This window comes from Mirounga leonina, unplaced genomic scaffold, assembly GCF_011800145.1.
Source record: "Mirounga leonina isolate KUSES-001 unplaced genomic scaffold, KU_Mleo_1.0 Mir_200, whole genome shotgun sequence".
Lineage (NCBI taxonomy): Eukaryota > Metazoa > Chordata > Mammalia > Carnivora > Phocidae > Mirounga > Mirounga leonina.
In genome coordinates this window covers 27,155,326-27,180,588 of record NW_023270503.1, presented here as the reverse complement: position 1 = coordinate 27,180,588, position 25,263 = coordinate 27,155,326, and the positions used below count along the sequence as shown (strand labels likewise).

Here is a 25,263-nt window from a genome sequence, read left to right as displayed (position 1 = left end):
CGGCTGCTGGCGCCTCTTCGCCCCGGTTACCGCTAGTGGCTGCTGTCGCTCAGTTGGGCCCAAGGAGACCGCGGCCAGAGCGTCCACCGCGCAAGATGGTGGCTCCCGAGTCTCCGTGAGTGTGTGCGGCGGGCGCGGTGCCCGGGCCGGGGGGGCGCCCCCTCCCGGAGCTTCCGGCCGGGTGGGGGGGGGCGGCCAACCGGTGGGAGCCCTGCGGGCGGGGCAGCCGCGCGGGAGGAGGCGGGGGCCTCCGGGACCTTCGAGGGCTCCCCCACCACGCGCCCCCCAGAGGAAGTTCCCCAGCCCTCCGTGTCCTGGTCTGGGGCGAGCAGGGAGCTCCCACCTCGCCCGTCCTCCGACCTGGAGCATAGATCCCCCTAGGGGCTCCCGAAGGGAAAGGGCCCAAAGGGGCCTGGGGAGGAGGAGGCTGGGGACTGCCACCCTGGGGCCGCATAAGCTCTGTGTTTGAGGCTGACCTGCCAGGGTGGAGTGGGGACCAGAGACCAATAATACACAGTCACTCCAGGAGCCCCACAAGTTGTGGCGGCTGACGTCTAGGTGGCCAGGGTGCAGAGAGGTGTGGGGGACCTGGGCCTGACAGGTGCACCGCCCTGGTCAGCCTTGGTCACATAGTCACATTTTATTTACAGCCCACCCCGTCCAGCCTGGTTCCCTCAGGTTGAGGTAACTTTGGCTGGGTTGTTTTAGAGTAGCGCTGTCCGATAGAACTTTCTGGGGTGAAGTCAATGGTCTCTGTCTGGGCCATTTCATACAGTAGCCAGTGGCTATCAAGAACTTGAAATGTGACTAGAGAGACTGAGGAATTCTACAATGCTTTTCTAATTCTGATTAATTATAAACAGCCACATGTGGTTACTAGCTACCGTATCTGACGGTGCAGTTTCAGAATCCATCTTCCCATGCATCCTCCCTACCTACTCGTCTGTTCTTTGATCAAAAACATCCTAGGTCACATAGTAATTTTATCCCTCTGCAGAATGGGGCAGGATAGCCAGTTCTAGGTATATGGAAAGGAGCTGACAAACTTTCAAAGGGTACCACCTTGGAATTGCACCTCCTCCACATTCTAAGATCCTTTGGGTGGTGAGCTAGATGGGGTCACAGAATCATGGGATCTTGGGAGGAAAGGAGGTCAAAGGCAGCTGTTTTAGCCACCCAACAGGTGCCCAAGACAGCACTCATTGTTCTCTCTGCTTGAAAGCTGGTGGTTCCTTATTCATTCACTCCCCAAATTTTGTGGAGCACCTGCTGGGTGCCAGGCAGCATTCCCTTCTGTTCAGATGTGAACAGGTTAGTTACCTTTCCTGTCCTCAGGAAGCTTGCATTCTTGAGAGAGAGGAAGAAGAAGGAGAAGGAGAGAGAGAGCGTGCCAAGCAATAGAAATGCAGAGAAAATAAGCAAATTTGTAAACCGTGAGGAGTACAGTGAGGGAACAAACAGGAAATAGTGACAGAAAAGAAAAGGACCTCCTGGGAAGGGAAAAAGAAGTCTCCTTGGAAGAGGGGACCAAAGGGGAAGTGAAATAGGCAAAATGTTGAGAGGAGGTGGAGACATTCTGGAAGAGGGCACAGCATGTGCAGAGGCCCTGGGGACAGGAACCTGGCACTCTGGAGGAACTGAGGAAAGGCTGGTGTAGCAGGAAGGGGAGAGAGGCACAAGTGGCCACCAGAGACGTCAGCAGTACCAGACCTCGAAAGGGATCCTGCCACTGGCCTCAGACAACAGAGGGGTTTTAAGCAGTATGTTTTCAAAAGCCCCCTCCAGCTGTTATTGGTCCAGATGGCTCAGAGAAGGGTAAGAGTGGAAGCCCAGAGTGCCATCAGGAAGTGACTGCCGTAGTCCAGGCAAGAGATGCAGGTGCCCTGGACAAGGCTGGTAGCAGCGGCATGGAGAGATGAGACAGGTTACAGGCAGATTGTGGAGGGTGAGCCAACAGCACCTGTGGATAGACCAGCTCCAGGTTATGGAAGAGAGCAGGGGCTGGAGGGGCAGCTTTCTGGCCAGAGCACCTGGGTAGGAGAGCAGGCGTTTCCTGAGATGGGGATGACTGGGAGAGGAGCATATCTGTAGGGACAGATCGACAGCTCCATCTAGACAAGCCAGGAAAGTGGTTGGATGGAGAGGTGTGGCACCCAGAGGAGTGGCTCCGGCTGGAGTGGTTTATTTCAGGGTGACCAGCAGACATGGTTCTGAACTTTCTGGACAGTTTTAGGTTAGGAAAAGGAGGAAGAGATGACATCAGAGGCGGAGGGGTGCTGATGGGGGAAAGGAAAGCTGGGAGACATAGGGTCTTGGAAGCCAAGAGAAATGCATGTTTCAGGGAGGGTGGGGTGAGCAGTCCCAAATGCCACTGAGAGTTTCACTGCATCGGGCAATAGGGAGCACCTTCCCTTGCACTGAACAGGCTGCCCCTGGCATTCTGTTCATCTGCCCTTTACTTATCCACTAAGTGCTAGGTTCCATGAAGGGTGCTGGGCATATCAGGAGGACAAGACAATCACTGCTTTCTCAGAGCCCAGTCATCTAACCAGTAGCCTTAGAAACAGGCAGTTCTTTCATACAGCCCAAATCAGTCCTTCCGTTCTCTTAAACAACAAACTTTTGCTCAAAGGCATCTTCATACCGAGCCCTCTACAGGGGCTTAGGGATCCCAAAATGAACAAACGTGATCTTGACCTTCTAGGAACCAAGTGCAGAGATACATAGAGAAACCCTGAGTTTACCGTATTGTATTATCAAGACCCACACCCAGAGAATTATGGGAGACTAAAGGACAGGCACCAGCCCCAGTTGGGGGGATCCGGGTGGCAGAGAGGATGCAGAGCTGCTCTCCAGGAATGAATGGGAATTAGCCAGGGAGGAGGGATAGGAAATCCCAGGCACAGAGGATGAAGGCAGAAGCAGAGTAACAGCTGGGTGTGTGGGGGGAATGGTGAGCCTCTGGAGCTGGCGAGCAGCCAGGAGCAGCGGGAGGCTGAGGAGAACCTTGCTGGCTCATGGTGAGGTGTGTAGATTCAGGCAACCACTTAGGACACCTGCGAAGAGGTGGAAGCAAGGGAGTGGCCTTTGTGTGAGCTGGTTCTCTGGATGCTGAGGGAGGGACGAATTTGGGGGCGTGACTGCAAAGGTGGAGGCAGATGTATAATCCAGGTGAGACAGTGCAGGCCAGAGTCTCAGCTTGGCCTTTGGGGTCAAATGGATGTAGATTTCTTCTTCTTTTTTTTTTTTTTTAAGATTTTATTTATTTATTTGAGAGAGACTGAGCATGAGTGAGGGGTGGGGAGCAGAGGGAGAGGGACAAGCAGGCTCCTCACTGAGCAGGGAGCTGGATGCGGGGTTCGATTCCAGGACCCTGAGATCATGAGCTGAGCCAAAGTCAGACGCTTAACCGACTGAGCCACCCAGGCGCCCCTGGACGTAGGTTCTAACTCTGCCTTGGCCACTTTCTGCTTGTGGAACCTTGAGCAAGTCACTTAAGGTCCCCCAGCCTTGGTTTCCTCCTCTCCAAAATGAGGAGGTTACCACCCTCAGAGAGTACTTGCAAGAGTAATCTTGGTCTTCTCATGGAGTCACTGCAAAGTCCTTAGCACAAGGCCTGACGCAGTTCCCACTTGACAAAGGGTAGTTACTGCTGTCGTTATGAGTGGGCATCTAGGGGACAGGGTTGAGGGATAGTAAGGAGGTAGAGGTGTCTGGTTTTGGCCGTTGGCAGGACGTGGCCTCTGGTCCTGAACTGCTCACCTGGCCTCATGCCTGGGGTGGTGGAAGAGTGAGCAAGGTACAGTTGGCCAGCTAGCCCCTTAAGTCTGGGGCCCGCCCCCACTTCTGGGCTTCCCTACCCAGCACCACACTATCAGGGTGCGTGTGTGCGTTTGAGTGTGCCATGTATAGGTTTAGGGAAGGGAGGCCCGGTGAAAATGAATGCCATTCTTTGGCCCCGTGGCTCTGGGATCTCAGCTTTGTGCTAACTTCATTCTCATGAAATAAATGATTGTGGACTGAAGAGACTGGCCATCCTTGAATGAGGAGTCAAGGTCCGATCCTGGCTCAGTCACAGATTATTCATGAGCCCTGGGAACCGCTGTCACCTGGACTCAGTTGCACAGATTGGTGCCAGTCTTTCCAGAGCCGAGTTCTGCCATGCTTTCAACAGTCAAAGCTCATCAGGGCCTTGTCCCGGATGGAGGGAGACCCTCAGAGTGGGCTGGGGCCCCCAGGCCTCCCCCCACTTTGGATGACATTCTGTGGCCCTTGGCATGACCCCACCCATCCAGGAGCCCTTCCCCGTTAGGTGCTGTGCCCCGGTCAGTTGGGGAGTGCTCTGTGGGCAGCATGAACCCACGGTGGACCCCCTAACACCTCTCCCTTGTCTCTTTCATCTCCAGTCTCCCACCGGAGGAGCAGGAATAAACTTTCCCAGCTAAGTTAGATGGATGGTCCCCATTAGCCCAGCGTGCTCCCCTCCTGCCTTCCCCACCAACTTCCATTGTCAAGGGAGGTGCCGCGGTGTGTAGGGGGAGGCTGGGGGGCCAGAGCACTTGGGTGGGGGTTGGGGGTGCCCTGCCCCTCGAGCAGGAATGGTGCCCCCAGGGAAGAAACCCGCCGGAGAGGCCTCCAACTCCAACAAGAAGTGCAAGCGTTACTTCAACGAGCACTGGAAAGAGGAGTTTCCCTGGCTGGACTTTGACTATGAGCGGAAGTTGATGTTTTGCCTCGAGTGCCGCCAGGCCCTGGTGCGGAACAAGCATGGCAAAGCGGAGAACGCCTTCACCGTGGGCACCGACAACTTCCAGCGCCACGCCCTGCTGCGCCACGTGACCTCGGGGGCCCACCGCCAGGCGCTGGCCGTCAACCGGGGCCAGCCCACTTTTGAGGGCCACGCCGAGGGAGGAGGGGCCTACCCAGACCTGGAGACGCCCCCCACCTCCAGGGGCGTCAAGATGGAGGTGGACCCGGCCAAAGTGGCCGTGCTGACCACGGTGTACTGCATGGCCAAGGAGGACGTGCCCGACGACCGCTGCTCCGCCCTGCTCGAGCTGCAGAGGTTCAACCTGTGCCAGGCCCTGCTGGGCACAGAGCACGGCGACTGCTACAGCCCCAGGAGGGTGAGGGACATGCAGGTGGGTGGTGGCCAGAGGTGTGGGGGAGGGCTTGAGGAGGGAGGACATCGAGCCCTCTGGGCACAGCGCCAACATGCCAGGCCCCCGGGCAGGAGCCGGAGAGCTTCATTCATACCTTCACCCAGCAGAATCTTTCAGAGCCATGCTATGTGCCAGGCCCTGGGCCAGCTGCTGGGGGCACGGCCACGAAGAGGCCAGACCAGGCCCTGTCCCCAGGGGTGGGGCAGAGGGGCTTTCCCTCCCAGCAGAGGCCAGAGATTGCAAGCTGGGTAGCCTGGGGGCTTGACTGGCCCACAGATGTATCTTGTTGATTTTCACAGTGTTTTTGGAAAACCTCACTTAGTTTCCAAGTTAAAAAAAAGAGAGATTACATATGAAAATGTGGGTTTGTGACTTCTGAAAAGCTAGGTCCCTGTACCCTCAGGGCATGAAGAAGACCCACGGCTTCTCCATTCCTTTTGGTGTATCCCTGGCCCACATCAAGCCCAGTACCACCCACGTGGCCCCTCGGGGCATGCAAGTTGCAGTTCTGTCCTAGGTACCAGGTGTGTGAGTCCTAGGGACTTGCGTGAGGGTGGGGGAGTTAGATCTCATCCTACAGAGAGCTTACACCCGGACAAACAGAGCACACAGTTGGGGCTCTATGTAACTGGGAGGGAACATGTCTGTGAGTTAATTCCTGAGCGCAGAGTGGAGGGAGACCCCCAGGAATAGGAACTGGGGCCATGCTGTAGAGACACACACAAAATACTGCAGAATCTTTATGGTTCCTCAAGCATTTTTACACTTACCAGCACAGCCACAGAAAGTTACATTTTTAATTGACAACAACCTTTTAAGGAGCTGAGAGGCAAGTAGTAGCCTGATTTCAGAGCTGAGGAAACTGAGGCTCAGAGAGGTGAAATGACTTGCCCAAGCTCACCCAGCCATTAAGCAGCCAGGCCAGGATTAGTCTGTCTGTGCCCGAGGCCTGTGCCCTTTCTGTCTTCTGTACTGCTACCTCCCCTGCTCAGGACAAGCCTAACTCTGTCCCTCCCTTTCTCTCCCTGGCTGTCCCAGGTGGCCATGGCCAGTGTCTTGCACACAGAGGCCTGCCAGCGCCTGAAGGCATCCCCGTATGTGGGGCTGGTGTTGGACGAGACCAGGGACTGGCCTGAGTCCCACAGTCTAGCCTTGTTTGCCACTTCGGTGTCCCCCTGTGATGGCCAGCCGGCTACCACGTTCCTGGGCAGTGTGGCGCTACAGGAGGGTGAGGCCACTGCTGGCCAACTCCTGGACATCCTGCAGGCCTTCGGTGTGTCTGCAGCCAAGCTGGCCTGGCTCAGCTCGAGCCTCCCCAGGGACCGCCTTGGGCACGTGGGCCCACAACTCCGCGCCGCCTGCCCACTGCTCACCGAGCTACACTGCCTCCCAGGCCGGACAGATCCTGAGCCCCCGGCCTACCTAAGTGAATACGAAAGTGTGCTGGATGCCCTATTCCGCCTGCATGGTGGCCCCAGTTCCCACACGGTCCCCGAGCTCCGGGCGGCACTGGACCTTGCTGCTGTTGACTTGGCGGGACCCCGGCCAGTGCCCTGGGCGTCCTTGCTGCCTATCGTGGAAGCAGTGGCTGAGGCTTGGCCTTGCCTGGTGCCCACACTGGAGGCCTCTGCCCCAGCCTCCCCTACAGCTAGGGCACTGGCCCTCGCCCTGCGCCAGTTCACCTTCGTGGCCTTCACCTACCTGCTGCTGGACACTCTGCCCACCGTGCAGAAGCTCGCCCTTGTCCTGCAGCCAGAAGAGCCGGACTTGGCCTTGCTGCAGCCGCTGGTGATGGCGGCCGCGGCCTCCCTCCAAGCGCAGCGCATCTCGGGTGGGGCGCGCCTCCAGGGCTTCCTGCAGGACTTGGCTTCCTCCGGCCCCGACTTGGGCGGTGGGCGCTGCACCTACCGCGGCGTGGAGCTGGTCGGCTACTCGGAGGCTGCCGTGCGGGGCTTGGAACGGCTGCGGGGGGCCTTCCTGGACTCCATGCGGAGGGGGTTGTGGGACTCCTACCCCGGGCCCTCGCTGGACGCCGTGGCCGCCTTCGCGGCGATCTTCGACCCGCGCGGCTACCCGCAGGCACCCGAGGAGCTGGGCGCGCACGGCGAGGGGGCGCTGCGGGTGCTGCTGCGCACCTTCGCCCCCGCCGTGGTGCGCCAGCGAGCGCTGGGCGACTTCGCGCTCTTCAAGCGCGTGGTGCGCAGCCTGGGGCGCCTGGGCCCGCGGGCCCTGTGCGCCAAGCTGGCGTGCGCGCGCTCTGAGCTGCACGAGCTCTTCCCGGACTTCGCCGCCCTGGCCGCCCTGGCCTTGGCGCTGCCCGCGGGCGCCGGCCTCCTGGACAAGGTGGGCCGCAGCCGGGAGCTGCGGTGGTGGGGGCAGAGCGGGGCCGGGGAGGGCCGGGGCGGCCCGGCGGTGAAGATCGCCGTGGATGGGCCTCCGCTGCACGAGTTTGACTTTGCGCTGGCCGTGGAGTTCTTGGAGAGTGGGTGGGCGGAGGGGCTCCTGGGGTCGCAGCCCCCGTGAGGGCGGCCGCCTTCCCTCCGCCCAGTCAGCCTGGGGCCCTGGGCGCTAGTCTAGGGGCCGAGGCGGATCTGACCGTGCTACACCCAAGCTGACCGCCTCACCGTGGCCTCCCACCCACCTGCCCCGGGCTTCCTCCCCTCGGTGCTGAGTACTGACCGTGCCCCGTGGGCTGTGGAGGAAGGGCTGCGTCACGGGAGGCCTGGGCGAGCCGGCAGAGATGCTAGGTTTGGGGCACCCTCAATATCGCTCCTGCGCTTGCCAGAGTTTGGTGAGGGGTAGCTCACCTTTTTCCGTCTGGACCAAGCCCAGATTTGGGCCCTAGAAAAACTGAAGAGTCTTGGCTGGAGGGAGAGAGGAAGACTGGGTCTCAGGAATTGAGGGATTGAGGGAAGGGAGAGTGGGTTCTTGGCTGTTAGCTCCCCTGCTGGCAGCATCTCCTCTCTTCAGATAGAACTGGAGCAGATGACTTCCTTGTTTTTGACACACAGCACAGCACCCTCTCTGTGCACAAGCTACCAGTTCAAGGGAGGTAGTGGTGCCCTACCTCCCCTACCCACTACGTGAGGCTCTCCTGCATATGGCTGTGTATATAGACATATACATCTATAAATGTAAAATAAACCTATCTTGCATATTGTTAACACACAAAAAATCTGAAAGGACTTCTTACGGTTTTGCAATGACAGGGTCCAGAAAAGTCCCGATGGACTGGATTTATTTCTAATTCTTCCTCAGAGTCTGGTTGCTCCCCAAAGTTCCTAGCCTTTCCCTGCCCTTGCCTCAGACCTTTAAGACCAAAGACCTAAAACCACAGGGCTGGACCGGCCAACTCTGAGGACCAGCCTCAGGCCTGACCCAGGGGTTGGAGGGCTTTTTGCCTTCTGGAAGGAGTTGGGGCCTCACAGAGCTAGGGGACAACATCCCTTCAGATTCCAACGGGTTTCCCGTCTTCTCTGTCAGCCCCTGCAGCAAATGATGTGGGGATTGGGAGGGGGGCAGTTAGTGAGAGGGGAGGGGGCTGGCCTTTCCCCAGGCCCCCTGGGTTTGGGTTTAACTTGCAATAAATGGAAACCCAGTACATCACACAGTCTCCATGGTGGTGTGTGTGTGTGTGTGTGTGTGTGTGTGTGTACGCCTCTGCCCCTCCCTTGGCCTGATTCCCAGCTGGGGTTCATTGGGGCCCTCGGGCTGCCTCTGGAGGGGATGGGAGGGGCATCCTTCGGGGCTGGGAACTGAGAACTGTGCTCTCCCTGCTTCTGCTACCCCCATTGTGGAGAGGAGAGGCACAGAAATGGGCTGTGAGTGCCCCGGACTTAGCCAGTGCTGCTTTGTGAAGAGGGAGTTTCTGCCCTGGCTCCACACCCAAGAAGCCCACCAGCCTCTTTTTCTGGCCGTGGAGGTCACTGTGAGCCCTGTGGCTCCCCATTTCAGACCCTGCCCTTCTTCCTCCTGCAGCAGGCCCAGCCTCCAGTGCCCCCAGCCCCCTGCTGGCCTCCCTGCCCCTGCCTGCCAGGCCTCTGCAGCCCCCGCTGGACTTCAAGCACTTGCTCGCCTTCCACTTCAATGGCGCCACCCCGCTCAGTCTCACCCCCAACTTCAGCACGGTACGGGCTGGGCTGGTGGGTGGGGGCATGCGGCCGAGCTTGGGGGTGGGCAGGGAAGGTGGGCACAGAGGGGCTGGCTCTTGGAAGGTGGGTATAAGTAGGAGCAGCATCCCCAAGAGTGACTGGGCACTCCCAAAACAGGGACCCCTGGGTCCAGCTTTCCCCGAGGCCAAGGAATGAGGATGGTGTCACCCCCTCCCCCGGTAATGACTGCTGGGCCTGTGGCCTGGAGGTTACACTTGAGTGTTTGTAGAGGGACATCTGTATGTCTGGGGTGTGCCCTTCTGTTTTAGTTTATGTTTCTTTGGGTCTTTGTGTGATACTTGTGGATGTGTGTGTATTTGTAAACAACTCTTGCGCCTTGGTAACTGTATGTAATTAACATATGTGCCTATGTCTCTGAGAGATTTTTTGTCTTTGTGTTGACTCTGTACATGTTTGGTGTGTGTCTGACCTCTGAGTGTGTGTGGGGGGGGGTTGGGTGATTGTGAGCGTGTCTGTGAAGTGTGCCATTCGTACTCCTTTGGGTCTGCATTTTTCTGCATGGCTCTGTGATTCGTACCTGCCTGTAGGCTTCTGTGCTCTGTGTCTCTGTATTTCCACATGTGCGTGTGTGTGAATGACAAGTGCAGGGAGCGTGAATTTTACTTCACTATAAGAAGTACCCCCCCTTTCTTTAATTCTGAAACATCAAATGTAATCATCAAGGAGCCCCAGCCCATCCTGACAAGATGGTGGGAAATTCAGTCTCAGTCATCCTTAGGAGTCCCTTCCTTTCTAACCTCCAGCGTCGCACAGAGGTCCACGGGAGCCTGAGCCATTTGGGGAGGGTCCCCTGTTGTTTGGTCCTCTCTTCACTTGCGGACGCACCATGTACACAGTCCCTTGGGAGTGGGTACAGCTTCTGTTGCCCGCATCTCTGGGGGCCCTGGCAGGCCGTGCTCCTGTCTCCTGCCTGCCCCCAGCCCCAGGTGCTGTTAGGTGAGGGTTAGACCCTCGTTCCGTTCCCTAGGGAGTTTCTGAAACCATGCTTTTCTCTCAAAGCCTCTGTTCTCTTCTCTCAGGGAGGTCTGGAAAGTTCCTCTTGATAAGCAAGCCCAGACAACTGCTTTTGGTCCAGCAAGCAGCCCCTGAGGAAAGGGAACATAAAGGCTTGGTTTGATAGAAGGGAAAAAAAAAAAAAGGAAGAGGGGGAAAAAAAACCCACAAATTAATATACCAAAGAAATAATCCTACAACTCAGGGACCGTCTGGCCTGCACGTGCTGCAACCTGCCCCTTCCTGGCCCCCCACCTGCCCTGGCCATGCCCTCACTCCCCCCTCAGGCCCTGTGACAGTGGCAGAGCTGAAAAGATAAGCAAGCCTTCTCCCCCAGCCCACAGGCCCAGCACAAGGCTGGGTTATGGGAGAGGATTACCAACAGAGAGACTCTTTGTCCCGTCCCTGTTTCTCCCTGCCCCCAACTCTGTCCCAATAGTTGTGATTTTTGTGAATAAGGAAAAAAAACCCAAACCAGAGGCCAGTGGGGCAGCAAGAGAGGCCAAGGTGATCACCGGGACATGGTTTTTCTCCCGATCACGGAGTTCACCCTGGCCATCCCCCCTGCCTCCAAGCTGAAGCCCGGGCGAACAGAGAAGGTCAGCCAGGGAAGAGATTGTTTCTGTGTGTCTCTTATCCACAGGGATGGGGAAGTTCTTCCTGTGTCCCGATGCTTGCCGTCCTTAATAGTCTGTAGTTTCTGGCATTTTGTACTGCCTCCCCTTCCAGAGCCGACCCCAGCGTTATTGTGCCCTCCCACCCCCTTCACAGATGGACCCGATCCAGAAAGCTGTCATCAGCCACACGTTTGGGGTCCCCTCCCCTCTGAAGAAGAAGCTCTTCATTTCCTGTAACATCTGTCACCTGAGGTTCAACTCAGCGGTGAGAGGGAGTAGTGGAAACAGGCTGGGGAGGGGGCTGGGCAGGGAGAGGGTTGGACACTGGCTGCTGGGGTCTTTCCTGGAGGAATAGGGCTGGCAAAGGGACTGGGGTCCGTATTTTCCATCCTTGGGTGCAGAAGAGGCAGGCGCTCCTGGTCCTTTACCCATCCTGCCGTCTCTTCTCTCCAAATTCCTCTGCCTCATCTCTAGTGGCCCTGGGGCCTCCATTTCCCTCCCTTCTGCTTCTCTCCTGTGTTCTGGATCCTTCTGCAAGAGAAAATACTGCCCTTCCCTGCTCTGGGTCCCAGGGGCCCCAATCAGTTCCTGGTCTGGAGCTGAGTTCTTAAAGCACCAGAGAGTTAATGTGTTGAATATATTCATGCCCATCATCTTAATTAGTTCTCATGATACTTTGTGAGATGGAAAGAGGTGCTATTATCATCCCCACTTTTCACATGAGGAAACAGCCTCAGAGATGTTAAGTGATTTGCCTGAGGCCACACAGCTGGTGAGTAGCAGAGCTGGGATTTGAACCCAGGCCTGGCTGACCCCAAGGCCCACATACTTTCTACCACAGCCTACCCCTAGATAGTGGAGAAGCCTCATTCTGGACTCCGAGGGAATATTTACCTTCTGTCTGGGAAATTCTGGGGCTTGGGGAGATCTGCTCTGGTGAAAGGGTCTAGGGAGGGGCCACAGGGGCCTGTCTTTCCTATACTTGGGAGCAATAAGCAGGGACCTCTGGTTGAAGGAGGGAGGACACTAACAGGCTAGATTCAGGGGTTCTTTTCAAGTTTTCAGGTCATATGAGTCTTGCAAGAGATGGACAGAAAGACGTCACTCTGAGGGAGGGACCATGTCTTCTCCATGCCGGGCCCCTGGCACAGAGCCTGGCAAAGAGCAAATGCTCAAAAACAATTTGCTGAAAAAAATGAACAAAGGGATGAATGTTCTGGGGTGCACATACCCCAAGTATGAGGAATGCTCTACTTTTTCCATTTGTGCATTTATGAACTTGGTAACTAACATTTGTTGAGCACCTGCTGTATGTATTAGGCCCTTGTCATTCGTGTTCTATTTACTTTTATTTATTTATTTTTAAAGATTTTATTTATTTGAGAGAGAGTGGAGGGAGGGGCAGAGGGAGAAAGAATCTCAAGCAGACCCCTGGCTGAGCGCGGAGCCCCACGCGGGGCTCCATCTCACGACCCTGAGATCATGACCTGAGCCAAAATCAAGAGTCGGCTGCTTAACTGACTGAGCCACCCAGGCGCCCTTCATGTTCTTTTTAATTCTCACAACCCTGTGAGGTCAGTATTGTCACAAAGTTTACGAGTCAGCAAACTGAGGCTCAGAGAGGTGAGGCGACTTGCCCAGAGATGCACAGCTAATAAGTGGCTGAGACAGAATTTGAAGCCAGAAGCTGCTTGCCTGGGGGCTCATGTATGTATGAGAAGGAATTCTGTAAACCTCAGGGCCACACACATGCTGTGATGATAAGGATTCCCCTCTGAGGCACCTGGGTGGCTCAGTCCTTAAGTGTCTACCTTTGGCTCGGGTCATGATCCCAGGGTCCTGGGATCGAGCCCCACATCGCATCAGGCTCCCTGCTCAGCGGGAAGCCTGCTTCTCCCTCTCCCGCTCCCCCTGCTTGTGTTCCCTCTCTCGCTGTGTCTCTCTCTGTCAAATAAATAAAATCTTTAAAAAACAAAACAAAACAAGGATTCCCCTCTTGTCTGGCTGAAGCCCTGCCCCCTCTGATCTGCCCCCTGCCCAGCGCCAGCTCATGGAGGGGGCATGCAGACTCAGCAAATAAATGGTGACCCCAAGCCCTCCCCTCCCCAGAACCAAGCCGAAGCACATTACAAAGGCCACAAACACGCCAGAAAACTCAAGGCTGTCGAAGCTGCCAAGAGCAAGCAGAGGCCACAAACCCTGGCCCAGGATGGGGTGCTGGTGTCCCCAACCCCGACTTCAGCCAGTGGATCCCCAGGAGAGCCGCAGAACAAAGGTCAGTCCTGAACTCTTCTCCCTCCCCTCCCCACTCCCCAATCCAAATCTGGTTTCTGGTGAGGGGTTGGGAGATTTCTGCTTATTATTTTTGTCTATGTTGGGGTAGCCCATACATACAGAAAAAGGCACACATCACAAGTGTTGAGCTCAACGAACTTTCCCAGTCTGAACATACCAAGATCAAGAAACATGGCACTGGCGCTCAGAAGCCCTCCTTGCTGCCCCCTCCCCCAGTCACTGCCTCGTTGTATTAGCTTCCCAGGGCTACCACAGTGAATGACCCCACAGTGGGTGGCTGAAAACAACAGACATTTATTTTCTCACCATTCTGAAGGTGAGAAATTTGAAATCAAGGTGTCTATGGGATGGGGCTCAGATGGAGAATCTGTCTCACGCCTCTCATCTAGCTTCTGGTGGTTGCTGACCATCTTTGGCGTTCCTTGGCTTATAGATGCATCCCTGCAATCTCTGCTTCTGTCTTCACATCACATTCTCCCCATGTCTCTGTGTCTTCACATGGTCTTGTTTTGTTTTGTTTTGTTTTATTTAAATTCAAATTAGTTAACGTATAGTGTATTATTAGTTTCGGGGTAGAATCAGTTGCATACAACACCCAGTGCTCATTGCATCAGGTGCCCTCCTTAATGCCCATCATCCATTTACCCCATCCCCCCCACCTCCCCTCCAGCAACCCTGTTTGTTTCCTAGAGTTAAGAGTCTCTTGTGGTTTGTCTCCCTCTCTGTTTTTATCCTATTTTATTTCCACATGGTCTTCTTATGACACCAGTCATTGGATTAGGGTCCACCCTGGTCCACTATGATCTCATCTTAACTACTTAACATCTGCAAAGACCCTGGTTCCCAATAAGATCACATTCTGAGGTTTCAGGCAGACGTGAATTTGGGGGCAACACTATTCAACTACCTACACCCCTCCCCCAAGTGATCTTGACTTTTCTTGCCATCGATCAGTTGCTCCTGGTTTTGGTGAATCCTGTAGTAGGGAGATTTTGTACCTGGCCTCTTCAGTGTTGTTGCATGAAGCTGTGTAGAGCCCTCTTGTGTGACCATACAACTCTTTTTTAAAATCTACTCTCCTGTTATGGACATTTGGATAGTTTCCAGTTTTATCTTTTTTTAAAAGATTTTATTTATTTAAGAGAGAGCGAGAGAGGGCACCTGGGTGGCTCAGTTGGTTGGACGGCTGCCTTCGGCTCAGGTCATGATCCTAGAGTCCCAGGATCGAGTCCCGCATCGGGCTCCCTGCTCGGCGGGGGGTCTGCTTCTCCCTCTGACCCTCTTCCCGCTCGTGCTCTCTGTCTCTCATTCTCTCTCTCTCAAATGAATAAATAAAATCTTAAAAAAAAAAAAAAAGAGCGAGAGAGCGAGCATGAGCAAGGGGGAGGGGCAGAGGGACAGGGAGAAGCAGATTCCCCACTAAGTGCAGAACTAGAAGCGGGGCTTGATTCCAGGACCCTGAGATCATGACCTGAGCTGAAGGCAGATGCTCAGCCAACTGAGCCACCCAGGCACCCTGGAGAGTTTCCAGTTTTATGCTATTATGAGTGGTGCTCTATGAATATTCCAGTGCATCTTTTTGGTGACTTCCACTTATTTTACAGTTAGCTAATAATTCTGAACTATCAGGGCTGTGAGGGCTTTCTGAGACCCCTCTGTCCAACTTTATATTTTCAGATGGGGAAGCTGAGGCCCAAAGAGGCCCAAGTCTGCCCAGTGAGTTGGTGGGAGCGTGGAGTCTGGATTTCACTGCTGGTCATCCCTACGTCAGGGATGCTTCCACTCTGCCATGCCACCCCCAGTATATCACTACTTAAAATCATGGTCTCGAGATGATTCTTACCCGATGCCTTCCATCTCCCCAGCAGTTCCTGAGGCCCTTCTTCCTGGACCCCAACACCAGCCACCGCTGACTCCGGACCCCACGCCCAGGGAGCCGGCCCACTCAGACCTCTTGGATGCTGCCTCCTCTTCTTCTTCCTCCTGCCCACCCTGCTCCCCAGAGCCTGGGAGAGAGGCGCCAGGGCCTGAGCCAGCAGCTGCTGCTGTGGGAACTGGTGTGAGTGTGGAGGGCAGGAGCGAGAAGGGGCGCCTCTATTGCCCCACGTGCAAGGTGACAGTGAACTCTGCCTCCCAGCTTCAGGCTCACAACACAGGTCAGTGCGCTGGAGTCTAGGAGAGGAGAGGGCAGGCAGCCGGCCCTCCCCAGCTGCATGCAGGCTGAACTTTCTGGGCATTTGTCTCAAGGGCCTGGTGACACAGGCCTTGTGTTCAGCTGTGATTGGGTGGGCATTCTGGCTCCTCCAGCTGGTTTTTGAGGTGGGAGAATTGGGAAGAAAAGTCTGGGGCAGCAAGGACTGAAGGGTCACTGGGAGAAGGCCGGAAACACTTCCTCCATCTGTCCATAGGTCAGACCCAGAAGGAAGGCAGGAGATGAGAGCAAAGGGAAGCCGTGTAGTTCCACCGCAAGAAGGCCTGGGTGTGGGGGGCGGCTGGCGGAAAATGATTGAAGCTGGGAGGACCTTGCGGAGGTGGGGAAGAGAATTCTCAGGTGGCTGGAGGCTTGATGGGGCAGCCAGACTGACCTAGTTCGGTGTGTTGGGGGGGGGGTCTCCATGGCCCTTGCAGCTCCTCTTCGGTGCTGATGGGTTGTCTTCCCTCCTCCCTCAGGAGCCAAGCACCGGTGGATGGTGGAAGGTCAGCGAGGTGCTCCCCGAAGGGGCCGGGGCCGCCCAGTTCCCCGGGGAGCTGGACACAAGGCCAAGAGAGTGGCAGGGGGCCAGGGGGGCCGACAGGGGCCCAGCCCTCCTTTTCACTGTGCTCTGTGTCAGCTCCAAGTCAATTCAGAGACCCAGCTCAAGCAGGTGGGAGAAGTGAGGCTGGGACTGGGCTGGAGCAGGGCTGAGGGGGTGGAACTGGTGTCGGGTGCCTGGAGGGAGCCAGTAAAGGAAGAGGAGCAAGGCTGGAAGGACAGAGGGCTCCTGGAGGGCAAAGGCCAAGTCTCACCTCCGCTTCCCAGGGTGACACCCCACAAATGTGTGTCCAACATGCAACTCACGGGTGGAGGAAGGGTTAGCTAGTTGAGGATGATAGGGTTGTGGGGGGGTCCTTGGGCTTCCTCATCCCATTGCCAGTCTGTCTGTCTGTTTGTCCGTTAGCACCTGAGCAGCAGGAGACACAAAGACCGCCTGGCTGGGAAGCCCCCCAAGCCCTCCAGCCAGCACAGCAAGCTGCAGAAGCATGCGGCGCTGGCTGTGAGTGTCCTCAAGGTATCTGTCTCCAGGCAACAGGGCTGGGCCCGGTCGGGGGGGGGGGGGGGGGGACCAGAGGGGCAGGGGGGGGAGAGGGGGGGGGGGGGCGGGGAGAAGGTGGGGCAGGAAGGAAGCCACCCTCCCTCCCCCGACCTTCAAGGCTGCCTAGGCTGAGGGAGAGCTGGACTGGTGTTTTTGGCCATCTTGGGATCTGCCCAGAGGAATTTCCGGGGAGGTGGGTCAAGAGCAAGGGGTGGGCGTGCATCTCCTAGAGACCATCTCTGCCCCCACCCCCCCACAGCCTCCTTCCCCTGGGCAGGAAGACAGGTGGTGGAGAAAGCCCTTTGGAATGAGTGTTTGGGGGTGGGAAGGGAGGATTTAGGCTTGGAACCCTAAAAGGCACGTCTTTCCTGCAGCAGAAAGCCCAAGGATGGAGCCCCGGGAGGGGGTGGATTTTCCTGGGTCAGACTGGGTCCATTCCTCTCTCTCCTCTCTGCAGTCGAAACTGGCCTTGCAGAAGCAACTCACCAAGACGCTGGCGGCCCGCTTTCTGCCCAGCCCGATCCCGGCCGCAGCTGCTGCCATCTGTGCCCTGCCAGGGCCCCTGGCCCTCCGGCCTGCTCCCACAGCAGCCACCACCCTCTTCCCAGCTCCCATCCTGGGCCCAGCTCTGTTTCGTACCCCAGCAGGAGCTGTCCGCCCTGCCACAGGGCCCATTGTCTTTGCCCCCTACTAGGCTTCCTGGGGAGGCCAGGGCTCATTTCCCAGCAGTTGCTCTCCCCACTTCCTCTTCCCAAGATGCCTCAGTTTCCTCCATCCCCAGGAAACTGCCTTTTACAGCCGAGGGCTTCCTGCCCAATCTAGGAAGAGCTGGGCTAGTTTCAAGGGCATCTGCCTTTACCCAGTCTGGTCTAGGGACTCCACTACTACCCTCCTGGCCCAAGGCCCTTCCATCCCCACCCTCCTTTCCCCAGCCTTCTCAGGCTACTGGTGGGCTCCCCTGCATTTTCCAGCCTGATTTATGGGGAGCAAACTGAGAAATCCCAAAGATCTATGCAAAATCCTAGCCCCAGCCCCATGGTGCTCTCATTTCCCCCACTCGAGACCTATACCCCCATGGCCAGAGGCCCTAGGAATCTTAACTTTGAGCTGGGGACAAGTCTGCAGGGGAGGCCCTCCCCATTTACTCGATTCTCCAGAGAATCGCTGAGGTGGCAGATGGGGTCTCAAGCTGGAGAGGGTTCAAGGCTATCTGGACAGGGTGACCCTGGGGGAGTGGAAGAAGACTGTGGAGGAGAAAGGGAGCAGTGCTACGTGGGGGCAAAGCCAAAATGGGGCTGGGGCTGAAGGCTTTTGGGGTTCCTTTGCTCTGACAAGATGGCGCTAGGAGAGGGGTAGGTGAGGGTGATTTTCTGGCTGGGCCCAGTTTTAACAGAGGTGATCAACCCCACACAAGCTCCTCAGCCTTTGATTCCTTGTGAACCCCACCTGGGTGGGGGGAAGCACTGGGTCTCAGACTCTGGACCCAGCAAACACCAACCTCCCTACGCCAGGGCTCCCAAACAAAGAGCTTTCCCCTCCAGCTCCTCACCCCAAGCTGGTCCCTAACACCAAATCCAGCTTCCCCTCCTTCCAACTAGCACCCAGCCCCCCTCACTGTGAAACTGAGTGTTGGGATCCAGGATGACATACTCTCAAGACCTATTTTCATGTTGTCAAAGTCAATGTCACAACCCCCATCCCACCCCCAGCACTGCTCCTTCATCCCACAATATGGGACTTTGCCAGTATCCACCTGTATCTTTTCTTTTTTTAGATATTTCCAATGGGAGGACAAGAAGGGGGGAGGGAAGGGAAACTTTTTGATAACAGTTGTGGTTTTATTGTGTCCAACGCATCAATAAATGAATTCAAGCCCGAGCCTGTATATGCCCTAATTCGACTCGCCCAGCCCTGGGTGGCCCGTCCTGCTCGCCTCTCCCGTCTTGGGGAGAAGGGGTGTGTACTAGAAGTCAGTCACCTGGCTCTAGCGTCTCATCTACACTGGGTGTGCACATTAGAAGCATGAAGTGGACATGGGGAGTTGTGGGTGACAAGCTCACTTTATAGCATGTTGAAAGTGTAACCACCCTTCTGAGTTCCGACAGATCTGACAGCTCCTGAGAAGCTGCTACTGGTTTGCCTTGTTCTGTTCAGGCATCTGAGGTAAGGAGGGGCTAGAGGAGCACCTTGTCCAGCCTTCACCATGGCAGCAGGCAGAGAAACACAAGTAATTTATAAATAGAAGTCCAGCTATTAGCCGAAAACCACCACAGGAAGGGGTGAAGACCAGGCCCCACCGGTGTGAGGTCCGCTGAGTGGGCACTGGGCAGCCACTCTGGCCACTAGAGCGGACAGTGCACGCCTGCCCCCTGGTGGTTCGGGGGAGCAGTGTCTCAGCCTCCAGGGCCAGGAGGCATAGCACCTTGAAGAGGCAGAAGCCAGGGCACAGTAACAGCCAGCCCGAAGCCACGGGCATGAGAAAATCTGAGGGCTGGAAAGGATCCAGAAGATCATCTAAGCAACTCCCATCACCTTACAGATGAGAAAACTGAAACCCAGAGAGGAGAAAGGCCTTGCAGGGTCCCAAAGCCAGCGGGTGAAGCCCAGCCTTCATTCCATTCCATCTCAGCCAATGAGGGCCGTGTGCTCCCTGAGCAGGAAGAGGAAGCAAAACAACTTGGGCGGGGGGTGGAGAGTGAAAGCGGAAAATTACACTTCCCAGGCGGCTGGCTTCTTCCAGCCAAGGAGAGGCCAGTCAGAGCTGGACACCAGCAGGCACACACATGAACGCGTGCACACGTCTACATGCATGTACGCGATACCCAGATGCCTTTCTCCAGAGTCCAGGCTGGTGCCATAGGTGTGAGTGTGTGTGTGTGTGTGTCACTGGCAGGAAACCCACAGGTGGGGGGACCCCTGTGACAAACCAGAGCCTGGACCGGGAACTTCTGCATGGTGGCTCTGCTTCCGAGCCAGGGCAGGCAGGAGGGGACACTGACCCACAACTGCCTCAGGTCACAGCAGGGCAGGGATGATGAGAGCTGGAGGAGAGGCAGGATTTGGGGGCACTAGCCTCGATTATCTGCACTTCCCAGAGTTGGGAGGGAGCGAAAGTGACCTGAGCCTGGGACAGCCCAGCTGCCTGGCCTGGGAGGGACAGCTTGCCTAACCCCACCCCTGGACACATCCTCCAGAGCCCCAGAAGCTGGAATGAGGCTGGGTAGGTGGAGAGGGAATGGCAGCTCTTCAGCCGTCTAAGGAGCCACTGCCCTTGTTCTTGCGGCTGAGGGGGAAAGCAGACTTGCTCTGGGGCTGGGTCATCTTGCTGGCCAGGTAGACGAAGGGCTCCAGCAGAGAGCGGCGGTCAGCCACAGATACCTCCCACAGTTTCACCTTCTCGGACTTGGCCCAGTGCTGAGCCACGTCTGGGTCGACACGCCGCTGCTCCTGCAGGTCACACTTGTTGCCCAGGACCACGATGGTGACCTGGGGAAGACAGAGTAGAGACCTGAGGATGTACTGTGGACCTCAGGCCTGGGTGTGATGGCAGGCACCTACCTAGGAGTCCTAAGAGAAGGGAAAGTCTCAATGGCGAACGTTTCACCTCTTCCTATATTAGAAACAGTAACTGGGGAGAGGGAGATGGTTGCTTTGTCCTCTCCTTCCTCTGTTTAAATTCTGGCCTCCATCTGGCCCTCCCTCCAGGAGTTCCCTTATAAACCCTGTATCACCTACGCCTGCTCGTTACTAGCTATCAGTCTGTCTAAACAACTGGTAAGGGAGCACCCCTCCAAATACCTGCAGCTTACAGGGGGATTTGAGAACAGAAGGGCCTTCACAGCTAAGAGCAAGGAACCATCATCAAGAAAGATTAGTGGGGGCTTCTGGAGTTAGGTCAGGAACCCCTGAAACTAAAGAAAAGCCTCTCTGGTTGAGCTGCCTCAACACACGGCCACCTCCAGGGGGAAGACCGCCTCCAGTGGCCTCCATCCCCCCTCTAGCTCCTACCCCATCTCCTGAGATATGAATGAAAAACAGCCATGCCAGGCTCCCCAAAACTAGCCCAGGGCCTACTCCCTCTCATCACCAGTGTCCCCTGCACACACAAACCTCCTTCTTGTCCTTGGATTTGTCGATTTCCTTCTTGAGCAGCTCCACACGCTGAAAAGACTCTCGGCTGTCCGTGCTGTAGACCAGGACATAGCCGTCGGTGCAGGAGAAGCAGTGCCGGGGCAGTTCAGCCCCATCTCGGAGCCCCCGGGTGTCATAGAAACGCACCTGCTCCCGCACCCCCCGGTCGGTCTCAATGGAGCCCACATAGATGTCTTCCTGGGTCTCAATCATCTCAGAACCTGGGACAAGATGAAAACTTGTTTGTAGAGAGAAGGAAGGTGGGAAACATGAGTGACTGAGTATATCCTAAAAGGCTTACCAGCCAGAGAGAAAGGAATGTGGGGCCGAAGAGAGAGGGCCAGGGATGGACAGTCCGGCAGGACTGGATGACTTGTGTGTGTGTGTGGGGGGGGAACAGACATTAATCTCATGCTAATTCCATGCTAAGCAAAAGTGTGACTTGAGAGCTTTTCCTCCCTAGCTCAAGTATTGGGTTTCCTCTCTCCGGATTTCAATATGCTAGGGTTGGGGTCATTATGCAGTTTTACTCTGTGGGGTGCAATAACCACCACCACCGAAAAGGTAGCCTTTTCGTGTTGTGATCAAATCCTACTTATTCTTCAACTTCTTCCACCATGCCCCCCGCCCCAACAACACTCACCTACTACATGGTTCCCATACAGAAGCTGCTCCAGGATTGATGTTTTGCCCACAGATGCTTGGCCACACACGACCACCTTGCAGCTCTTCCCCATGCTTAGCCTTCAACCCTGAAAAACAGAGGCACACTGGGTTAAGTGGGATGAAAAAGTGGGCAGACCTCCCGTAACTGAGAGTCCAGGATCTGGACAGAATACACAGGCCTCAGGGATTCAGCACTGTCTGTCCCCTCCTAGGGTCAGGGTGTACTGGAATGATGTGTCTATGTCCGTTACTGGACAGTGAGCTATAATTTATTCATCTCTGTTATAACCAGTACAGGTCCAGTAACTGGCTCAGGACAGGTTCTCAGTAAATGATGCCATAAAGGGGGAAGAGAGTCTCTGCTTCAAAGGAACCACTGCCCAGGTTCCCTTCTGTGCACAGGATGTGGAAGACCAGTTGCTGAAGGGAGCTCTGGCTCAGCTTCCGGTCTTGAACCATGACTCCATGGAGAAATAAGCAGCGATCCCGTTTTGTATGGATCTGTCTTAAGCCGCTCTTCGTGGGGAGAGTGAGCAAACAAGGAGGGTATTTTGCTTTCCTGTATGATTTACCTGGACAACAATTAATTCCCTCTAATTCCCAGTCAAGTCCATGGCTAAGATGAAGAACATCAGACAAGAAAGAAAAGAGTCAAAGAATCTAAGGCGAAAAGGCTTTGGAAAGGAGAAAATCTGTGCTGCCCTTCAACGGACAAAGCAGGATGAAGAGGCTGACACAGAAACCCCTTCGCCGAAGAGGTCCCAGACAGAGATCTCGTCGAAGGCATCCCAAACATAGGCTTCCCAGAAGGAACCCCACACCAAGACTGCCCCAGACAGCAGATACAGATGTACTCCCAAAAGGTGTCCCAAACAGAGACCTCTCGAGTAAACTCCTGATACAGACCCCTCCTCCCGCCTGAGGGCCCCGCAACTAAGGGATACCCCTAAGAGAGACTGCCAGAGGGCTTCCGCCACCTATTCCCCCCGAGGGAATCGGAGGCAGAGACCCGCCACCTAAGGCGGCCCGGACGCGGTGGCCTCCCAGCTCCGTACCTCCCGGAGCCCTCGCAGCACCCCGGCCGGGCCCCTCTAGGCGCGCCGGGACCAGGGGAGGGGCAGCACAGCCACAAGGACTCTGCTTTTCCTCCGGGTCCTTCCAGGCTCCGTCCGGCCCCGCCCCCCCAGCTTCCGTCCGGCATGACCAATTCCGGCGGCGGGCAGCGGGAGCCGGACTCACAGCGCCCCCAGCGGCCGGCGGGGAGAATGACGGGACATGGGCCGGCTGTGCGCCTGAGCACACCGTTCTAGGCGCCGGGGACGAGGGGTGCTGGTGTTTCTGATGCCCAAATGTTCTTTCTCTAAAGACTACCATAGAGCAGTAACACTTCTTTTATTCAATCGTTTATTCGTCAGATGTTTTCTGAGCACCTACTCTGTGCCAGGTACAAAACCACATGCTGAGAAAAAAATGGACGAGTTAGAACGTTACCGTCCGGAGGAGCTAGACAATTACAGTAGAGCACGGTGAGAACTATTACGGAGGTGCTATGGGAGCAGAGCAAACGGTATTTAACTTCAGGGACAGTGGGCATCATGGAAAACTTCCTGGAGGAGGTTATGTCTGTTTTGAGATTTGAAGGGTGTGGAAGGAAAGGGTGGAGGAAACTGGCAAAAGTCATGGCATTTTTCTGAAACTACAAGTATTTGGGGTCAATATTGATGGTCGAAGGGAGGCAAATAATCAAAGACTTTGTGTGGTAGGTCAAAGAGTTCAAACTGTATCCTAACAGCAGTGGAAAGCCATTGATAGATTTTATGCCAATGAAGTGACGTGATCAGTTTTTGCTTTTAAGAAAGTCATTGGCAATCGCTTCTCGGCCTTTTGGCTAAGATCAAGTGTAGAAAGTCATTGGTAGAAGATTAAAGAATGGAGCGAGATGAGACTGGGGGCCAGTTAGGAGACAATGGTAGTATCCCAAGTTTTAAAATAAAAATGATGAGAGCCTGAATTGGGGTGGAACAGAGAGAGATAGATTTAGAAGATATTTGGTAGGAGAATCAACAAGACTCGGTGATAAGTTGGGAGTCAGGAGTAAGAAAGAGGGAGTTTATGATGTCTCCTATCTTTCTAATTTGGTGATCAGTTGCATGGTGAATCGATTTGACAAGATAAGGAATTCAGGAAAAGAGAATCAAGTACTGCATTTGTTTTTTCTTTTGTTGAAAAGTGGGGAGAGAATGATAAGTTCATCTTAAATATGTTATGTCTCCAGGTTTTGTGAAACACCCAAGAGATCCAGTAGATAGTTGGATATAGACATCTAGAACTCACAACTGAGAATTCTAGATTGGAGATATCAACAGAATTCAGCGTCATCTACAGCTAAAATTAAAGCTATGAGAGTAGGGGCGCCTGGGTGGCTCAGTCGTTAAGCATCTGCCTTCGGCTCAGGTCATGATCCCAGGACCCTGGGATCCAACCCGCATCGGGCTCCCTGCTCAGTGGGAGCCTGCTTCTCCCTCTCCCACTCCCCCTGCTTGTGTTCCCCCTCTCACTGTGTCTCTCTCTGTCAAATAAATAAATAAAACCTTAAAAAAAAAAAAGCTATGAGTAAATGAGATGGCTTAGATGCAAAGAACACAGTGAGAAGATGGTCTAAAGACTAAAGACAGGTTGGCTACCTGCAGCAGATGGTAGACTGTGAGCCATTGGCAGACAGGGTAAGTGGTCTCTGCGTCTGTGCCCTCCCAACCTAGCACAAAGTAGGCACTTTGGAGAGGCTAGTGAATGATTGGCTGGATGAATGACTTCTCTCTTCCCACCCACTGAGCCTCTCCCATCCTTCTCTACCCAGTGGTGGGTGTGGTTTCTGCTCCCTTAGCACTGTGATAGGCAGGACCTTGCAAGCAGCCTACTGAGAATAGCACATACTAGGGAGAAATGGAGGAAAGGAGTCCATCCTTTTTAAATCCACTTGCCCCCTTATTTTAGTTCCTCTTAACTCTAAAATTTTAACCTCAAACTCCCCCAATTTAACCTCAGAAAACTCCAGTTTAATTCATACCCACAAATACTATTGGTTTGGGTGAGGGAGGTACTACAAAGATGATTAGGCTGTGTCCTTGCCCTGTCTGAGTTCCCAGTCCAGACTGCATTCGGCAAGACAAGCGTGCTGAGCAGGGTGTTTCTATAAAGGGTGAGAGTACTGGGGACACTATGGAGCAGGGACCTCACCCTGCGAGCTGCCTTATAAACTCCAGGGCAGGGTCTGGGGCGCCGTGCCACCCTCCCTAGGCTTAATGCTGAGATGGCACTCCCAGGCAGCTGACATGAAAGCAGCCTCATAAAAGGGTCAGCGTCATTAGGGTGATGAACCAGTTGTTGCTTGGAGATCCAGAGGGGATGAAAGGCGCGGGGTGAAGACGCCCTGCGTTCCCCTGGCTTGGTTGGGCAAGGCTTCCAAGGGCCGATGAAAGCTGGAGGAACTGGGCTCAAAGTGTGTCTTCTTGCCTTTCCCGGGAGGAAGCAGTGGACACACTCCAAGGGTCGAGAAGGTAGTAGTGGGGGATCTTTCCCTCTGGAGTCCTGGGTCATCGAGTCCTCAACCCAATTCAGACTCTCCTGAACCTTACCGGAGACGCTCTAGGATTGGAAGTTGCTATGGCAACGAAGCTCTCAGAATACTGAGGAGAACTCAGGCCTAGAGAGGAGTCACCCTCTTGTACCCCCCACTTCCGACCCACGGATAAAGTGGCGCCCCCTACGCACAGGAACCGTCCCTGGGCCCCCGCCCCGGCGCGGAGACCACCGTGGACCTCCGCGGGCGGGAGGCCGCTCTGGCCCCAAGCGGAGCCTCTCGCTGGTAGACGGGCCCGAGGGAGCCTCTCTGGGCGCAGCGCCGCTGAGCTGCTCGATGCTCCAGCCGGAAGTG

General features: G+C 55.4%; 2 protein-coding genes across 2 annotated transcripts; one reads left to right on the top strand and one right to left on the bottom strand.

Annotated features, from left to right (window-relative positions):
• The first annotated feature begins 73 nt into the window (after window positions 1–73).
• CUNH17orf113 (chromosome unknown C17orf113 homolog) lies at window positions 74–8,797 on the top strand. The gene is made up of 3 exons (XM_035027118.1): window positions 74–115; window positions 4,407–5,141; window positions 6,201–8,797. The coding sequence occupies exons 2-3, from the start codon at window positions 4,599–4,601 to the stop codon at window positions 7,683–7,685; spliced, it is 2,028 nt and encodes a 675-aa protein (XP_034883009.1). The 5' UTR covers window positions 74–115; window positions 4,407–4,598; the 3' UTR covers window positions 7,686–8,797.
• A 9,552-nt stretch (window positions 8,798–18,349) lies between these two features.
• Window positions 18,350–22,514, bottom strand: NKIRAS2 (NFKB inhibitor interacting Ras like 2). Its single transcript, XM_035027119.1, has 4 exons — window positions 22,385–22,514; window positions 21,307–21,415; window positions 20,643–20,884; window positions 18,350–20,018 (listed from the first exon to the last, which is right to left on the bottom strand). Exons 2-4 carry the CDS (start codon window positions 21,398–21,400, stop codon window positions 19,779–19,781), a joined length of 576 nt encoding a protein of 191 aa, XP_034883010.1. The 5' UTR covers window positions 21,401–21,415; window positions 22,385–22,514; the 3' UTR covers window positions 18,350–19,778.
• Between the last annotated feature and the right edge of the window lie 2,749 nt (window positions 22,515–25,263).

Coding starts and splice junctions, on each gene's coding strand:
- NKIRAS2 (XM_035027119.1), bottom strand. CDS start 21,400: ATGGGGAAGAGCTGCAAGGTGGTCGTGTGTGGCCAAGCATCTGTGGGC. Junction 20,885..21,306: donor GTATGGGAACCATGTAGTAG/GTGAGTGTTGTT, acceptor ATCTTGTCCCAG/GTTCTGAGATGATTGAGACC. Junction 20,019..20,642: donor AATCCAAGGACAAGAAGGAG/GTTTGTGTGTGC, acceptor TGTCTTCCCCAG/GTCACCATCGTGGTCCTGGG.
- CUNH17orf113 (XM_035027118.1), top strand. CDS start 4,599: ATGGTGCCCCCAGGGAAGAAACCCGCCGGAGAGGCCTCCAACTCCAAC. Junction 5,142..6,200: donor GGAGGGTGAGGGACATGCAG/GTGGGTGGTGGC, acceptor TGGCTGTCCCAG/GTGGCCATGGCCAGTGTCTT.